The following is a 6,173-nucleotide window of genomic DNA, read 5'->3' as shown; positions in this document are numbered from 1 at the left end:
CCTGGACATGCGCGGAGCCCTGGGCACTCTACATCCGCTGTAATTGTTTGGTTTCCTACATTTTCTGCCTTTTCTCCATCCCTCAAGCGGAGTGCTGTAGCTCATTTGTAAAGAGTCGAGATGAAAAGCTCACCACAAGTGCTGCGTTTCGTGAACTGCTGTTCTCTTGCTCCCAGGGCAGGGCGGCCCCAGGGCTGGCTGGCTTCCTGCCCGCAGACCCCCACCACACCTCTTTAAAAGAGCTGGCAGCCAGGCCGCGCCGGCCGCAAGTGAACCCACTGAAGGACGCGACGGGACGCTACCGGCCCTGAACGTGGCCGCCGAACCCGGGGACACCCCACCGTCACAGTGCGCGGGCGGACACGGTTCGCTCCTTGCTGCCGCCTCGGTCACGAGGTCACCCGCTCATGGCAGGTGACGCCACCGGCAGCTGAAGGAGACTTTGCACACAACCCGATAGCTGGCTACGTTCGCTCCAAAAGCCAATTCTGCCCCGCCCTGCGCCGGGGGCAGGTCCACACCGGCCCTGGAAGGCTCATCCGCGTCACCTGCGGCAGCAGCCCGGCCGGGGCCAACGGCACGGCGCAGCGCTGGACACCCTGGCAGGGCACAGCCGGCCATAGCACAGCGCGCCCCAACTCGCCGCAGGCCCCACGCAGGCGGACGGCACCGCCTAGCTGTAGACAGAACATCCCCCCCGCGCGTCATGGTCCCGCCGGTCCGTCACTGGCAGGGCGGCTCCGCCCCTGCCCCGCCCCCCCGCGCGCTGCAGCCTTAGGACCGGCGGCGGCTCCCGGCGCACAGAGCGGCGGTCGGTGGCGGTCTCGGCGAGATGACGGCGGTGACGGGCGCGGAGCGACCCCGCGATGGCAGCTGCCACTTCCAGCGCTCCCGACTCATCTGGATGATTGCCATCACCTTCGGCATGATCGTTCTCGGCGTAAGGAACAGTAGGGTGGGGGTACCCGCGGGCCCTGGGTGGAGGCCTGCAGGGGCTCCCTGGAGCTACAAAACTCACGCACCGGATGGGCACCTTCGTAGGTTGGCTGCTACCACAGCGGCGACCGTCCTCAGTGGGCTGGCAGGTAGCCAGGAAGGTGCAGGGTTTGTGGAACTGGCTTCCTTTATATTATCAGCGTCTGTGGAAACACCACTTTCTGACATACACCCGGGAAAAAAAAAAGGAAAAAAAATACCCCAAAAAAGGAAACTGGAAATGCTACTTTGGCTAGGTTAGCTTGTGAGGGACCTGAGAAGGTCAGAGATGAAAATAAAATACTTGAATTGGATTCCAAAGTGAAGCGAGGCTGTGGCACTGGATATGCACAGCATCCCTAGGTGTGCTTACACCCACCCAAGTGCTGCAGCTTGTGTGCGTTCACTTTGCTGGTACCCTGTGAACGTGTCTTCAACAGTCACAAAGTTGAAATTTGCTCTACGACAGCCATTGGTTATGTCCTCAACAAGATGCTTTTACAAGTGACAGCTTTAGCTAGAGACTATATTAACTGGTAGAGTGTTGTTGGACAAGTGTTGGAAAACAGACTGGTTCAGTCACTGCTATCTTTCTTAAAATGGACTTCAGCTAAAATAGGTTGGATTACTGGAGAGATTAATGACAGTTTTTCTATACCAGACAAGCTTATGAAGGTCATCTATTAATTTTTCAAGTGATGTGGTTTTTCTTCTTATGCATGGGTTTTCTACAGATAGAGCCGCTACTGAAAAAAACCCTGGTGGTCAGGGCAGGCCAAACAGCTCACAAAACAGCTTTTGGACTACTTCAAGAAACAGAATGAGCTTTAAGTAGATTCCCTGTTTAAATCCATTATTTTGCCACCTCCTTGGCATAGCCAAATTTACATGTAGTTAGAAACTGCAGCACTGATACCAGAGGAGAGAGAAATAAAAGTGAGCTTTGGCCAAGGTTAGCGTTTACCCAGGGGACTCCAAAGCTTTTCCTCCACAGCTTGTTAAAAAAGGTAGATGGTGATAAGCACTGCAGACAACTCAGTGACAGGAAAGGTCCCTGAATGCTTCATGCAGCTTTGGTCTTGGGTTTTGTGTTCGATTATCTTCTGTGCCCTGTTCAAAATAGAACAAAATGTGACATTTTAAAGGAACGTTCCCTACTAATAGATAAGTATTTATTCATCCTCAATCTAGTCATTGCTTGAATTCTTCAGGTTAGTTGCATCAGATGAGCTTCTTCAGGACATAGATGATATATTTTTGGCAGCTACTCTGTCTAATAGGTAATGAGCTTACAACTTAAATGCCACTTAATGTACAGACACAGTCTTGGTAGGCAGCAACTTTAAGCTTGCCACCTAGGTATCTTGTATGTCAAGGAAAGGAAATGTCATAGGCTTGAATCTTCTTAAGTGTGCTTTAGAAGGCTAGCAGCCTTGTTGAAGAGTATGTGTCTTAGGCAAGGTTAATGGATTGAAATACTATGAATAGATGAGCACTAAACCATGTTCAGCAGACTTGGTGGGGTGGAGGGGGAAGTTAATTTGAAAGTTAAATTGATAGTAATTCTACTATGAAGTAACTTAACTTTTTTTTTTTTTTTTTCCAAGTGGGTAACGCTTTGGCCTTCAACTATACCTTATAGTTATTTGGGAATATTTGGTACCTTCCTTAATTATTTAGTGGAAAATCACCACAAATGGGTATGCTATGGGTAAGTTACATCTGACTATAATTATTTTGTATGAATCCTGTTGCCTCTCTTTGAATCTTGTGCTTAGTCTGTGATAACAAGCTTTCCTGTAACCCAGTTGTTAATTACATTTAAAGAGCTCTCCTTTCAAGCTCATTAAAGCTGAGGGTGTGAGGTAATAGTTATATAGAAGACTAGATAAGCTAAGACTGGTGTGACAGTTTTAAAATTCAACTTAGAATTTGGTGTCTGTGTTGTAACAGGGAGAAAAGAAATTCAGGTACTATATCCAGAGACAGTTATTAGTCCAGCTGTAAGACCTCCTAGTAGTGAACAGTTTAAAGAGTTAAGGAAGGCTTTCTGTGCTGCTGCTAACTTATCCTGATTGTGTTCATTTGAAAAATAACCTGCTGAAGAAAGTACATAGTGCTAAGACTTCCTGCATTCCAAAACTTTTTTTTTTTATTTTAATGAACCATAGAGATGCAAAACTCTTCCCTGTAAGCAGACCTCTCGTTTACTGATGTCCTGTAAGGAAAGGAAGACAGCAAGATTTTCTTGTTTGTTTTACTATGCATCTTTGCTTTGTCTTCATTCAGAGCATCTTTTGCTTTAGCGTGGTATTGAATGGAACCAAACTGAATATCCTGTGTGACTTGTTTTTTAAAAAAAGCCTGTATATGAAAATCTGTAGACCAAGTTTGACTAATCAAGCCATATCATATAGTCTGAATTTATACACACAGGGATTTTCTTCATGGAACTAAACCTATAAAAACTTCAGTAACTCGTTAGGAGCACTAAAAATACTTGTGTTAGCAAAAGGATAGATTTTGTATGCTTAACTAAGATTAACTTGTACTGCTTTTACTCAACCTTTGGCTTTATTTAAGTGCTGAAATTTTTGGAAATGTGCAGTGAATACTTGGAATGGCAGGTCCAGGCATACTGCATGAGTTACAATTCCTCAAACTTTCTCAGTCTTTTAAGACTACACAAGGTTTTTTTTTTCTAAGATAAGAAGCACACCTCATTGTGTATGTTGAAGTGATATGTCACTTCTGTGCTTCCAGCTTTACACTCTGCATGATGTGTCTTGGATACAACAGTCTTCTCCTAATTTTCAACGAATAAAACATGTTTTCTTTTTATCAGGTTCTGGGTGTCCTGGTTGATTCACGTAGTAGAAGCCTTCTACGGTGTTAAGTTATGCCAGTAAGTTCCTCCCTCCCCTCACCCCAACAGACACTCTGAAAGATTTCTGATACAAGAGCTATAGACAGGCTGATTTTGGTGGTGCTTAGCAGCAATTTTAGTTCAGAGGACACTGATAAAATTTTTACAACAGTTAGAGCTTGCTATCCTCCACAAGAGGCTACTGCAAATTCTACAAGTGGTCACTTGTATAGTGACCAACTTGCAGAACTGGCATCAGCAAGATTTGCCTGAGCTTGTCTACCTGCCTCTGAACTCACTGATCACTGGGTAGCATCGCACTTCAGAAAACAGAAGGAACAATAGATAGTGTAGAAATCACCTGACAACTTCAAGTGTTACTACTTCATCAGATCTTACCTCATCAGAAATTTGAGACTGCCAATTACCTGCTTAAATGGTTGCATCTCTGTTGTGAGAATACAACTGGGCGCTTCCATTTGGGACTATTTAAGATCTACTTGTATTTGCAGGTTTGTGGGATAAAGCACTTCAACTAATCAGACTATAAAAGTAAAGCCAACTAAGTCATATGTTAGGATAATAAATTGTTTGGAAAGGTATGCTGTCCAAACACATCATCTTTGTATTCATTTGAATTTTCTGGGTAGTAAGTAACAGTTCAGAGTTGTCTATCACAGGCTTCTCAAGTAACATCCCTTGGAGGCAAAGGGATTTTGTTCCATGGAAAGCTATTAAAGGTGGTTCTTGAGATAATAGAATATGGATGAACATTTTCTGCCTTCAGAATGGGAGTTAGTAATAAATTTTTTACCAGGCTGCAGTTTTAAATTATGTAGTTTTAAAGTTAGAACTTTAATTCTGGTTCTGCAGATAGGTATATAGGCTTAAAGTGTTTTTTAAGCAGGAGGGAATTTGATTAACAATGAATGTACTAAACAGGTGTATTGTAACCAAGATAATTAATTAACTTTTAGAGTAGTGTTAAAGCCCATAAGAAAGAGCATAAATTGCTTGTCTGTCACTGTCATCTCTTCAGGCACACTTCTGTAGGTTATCCACACTTGGTGTACAAGCATTTTGTACATGTGGAGGCTGAAAGCAAAGTTCAGCAGAGGGAGCTCCCTTGTAAACTAAGAAGTTGGAACACAGTTAATGTTTGACAGTTATTTACTGGAGAAGTGAAATCCATTGATTTTTGCTATCATGTTTATGCTAATTCTTTTATCTGAAAATTCAGTGTTATTTCTCAACAATAATGAGGTGGAGAAAAAAGGGACATTTTCTGTAGCGTACATGATTTTTTTGTATATTAAGTTAAAGCTAACTGACATAGGAAGGTCTCCGTTTCATAAGTCAGGTGTCTTGAGCCCATTTGTGCCTGTATTTTTCTAGTCACAAATTCAGGTAACAGTGCTTCTCCATCCTGCGTCATACAGTAACTGTGAGGCCTCTTTGTCCTGCTAGCATACAGCCTACATGTAGTAACTGTAATCAACAAAAAGTTATATACAGATTTGTATATTAAGGTTAGTATTAAGCTACTCTAACTTCTTGGTTCTTTGTACATAAACTTGTAGGGTAAGTAATTTCAAACAGTGTAGGCTGAGATTGTAATTTATATATTATTGAGGAAATTGCATCCAAGAAATCTCTGAAAGAGCCTTTTGTTTTGTAGATAGCTTAAAATCTACTAAAATCACAAGAACTGGTATGTTTAGTTAGCACAGCAAATAAGTCTCAGTAGACAGAAGTTGATGATGCTAAATTCAAATGTTCTAATGAAGTCTGATGTATCAAGCATAGGTAGAAATATCCAATGTTACTTTGTAAGTGTCAGTGTATAGCCTTAAAGACTGTAAGTGTTTTAACACATTTTTTGTTACTTTTGTTACTGTTTCAGATCTAAAGGAATCACTGACCCAGCAATTCAATTTCAATGGTTCATTCAGACACTTTTATTTGGGTATGCTTCTTTTGGTCTGCTGGTATCTTACAAACCTTCAGCCAAGAAGCACTACTAGAAGACAATGAAGGAAGTCACTTGTCACATTCTTCATCCTCATTTTTCAGAAAATATCCTCACTTACATGTCTGGATGCTGTAATTAGCCAAATTACATTCCTGCTACATGATGCAGTGCCCTTCTAGGCAGGTAACTCTCCTCTTATTAAACAAGGTGATTATAATTCACAGGGCCCTGTGGATAGTTCAGCAGAAATTCAACCCTTCAGTCTTGACTGAGTTTAATCCCATTTGTTTTCAAAGAAGCCAAAAGTTGCTCCTCTGCAGTTTTTGACATAGCTTACCTACCCTGATTGACATTGACTAG

At 42.7% G+C, this 6,173-nt stretch overlaps 1 protein-coding gene across 1 annotated transcript; it reads left to right on the top strand.

Moving 5' to 3' along the window:
• Positions 1-832: 832 nt before the first annotated feature.
• Positions 833-5,865, top strand: TMEM254 (transmembrane protein 254). The gene is made up of 4 exons (XM_054382699.1): positions 833-940; positions 2,583-2,686; positions 3,821-3,880; positions 5,745-5,865. Exons 1-4 carry the CDS (start codon positions 833-835, stop codon positions 5,863-5,865), a joined length of 393 nt encoding a protein of 130 aa, XP_054238674.1.
• The last annotated feature ends 308 nt before the right edge of the window (positions 5,866-6,173 follow it).

This window comes from Indicator indicator, chromosome 7 (assembly GCF_027791375.1).
Source record: "Indicator indicator isolate 239-I01 chromosome 7, UM_Iind_1.1, whole genome shotgun sequence".
Classification (NCBI taxonomy): Eukaryota; Metazoa; Chordata; class Aves; order Piciformes; family Indicatoridae; genus Indicator; species Indicator indicator.
This window is presented reverse-complemented; position numbering and strand designations above follow the sequence as displayed.

Bases quoted from the DNA above. Each gene is read 5' to 3' on its own strand.
- TMEM254 (XM_054382699.1), top strand. From the start codon at position 833: ATGACGGCGGTGACGGGCGCGGAGCGACCCCGCGATGGCAGCTGCCAC. The intron at 941-2,582 runs GTAAGGAACAGT...TTTTTTTCCAAG, and splicing joins TCGGCATGATCGTTCTCGGC to TGGGTAACGCTTTGGCCTTC. The intron at 2,687-3,820 runs GTAAGTTACATC...TCTTTTTATCAG, and splicing joins CACAAATGGGTATGCTATGG to GTTCTGGGTGTCCTGGTTGA.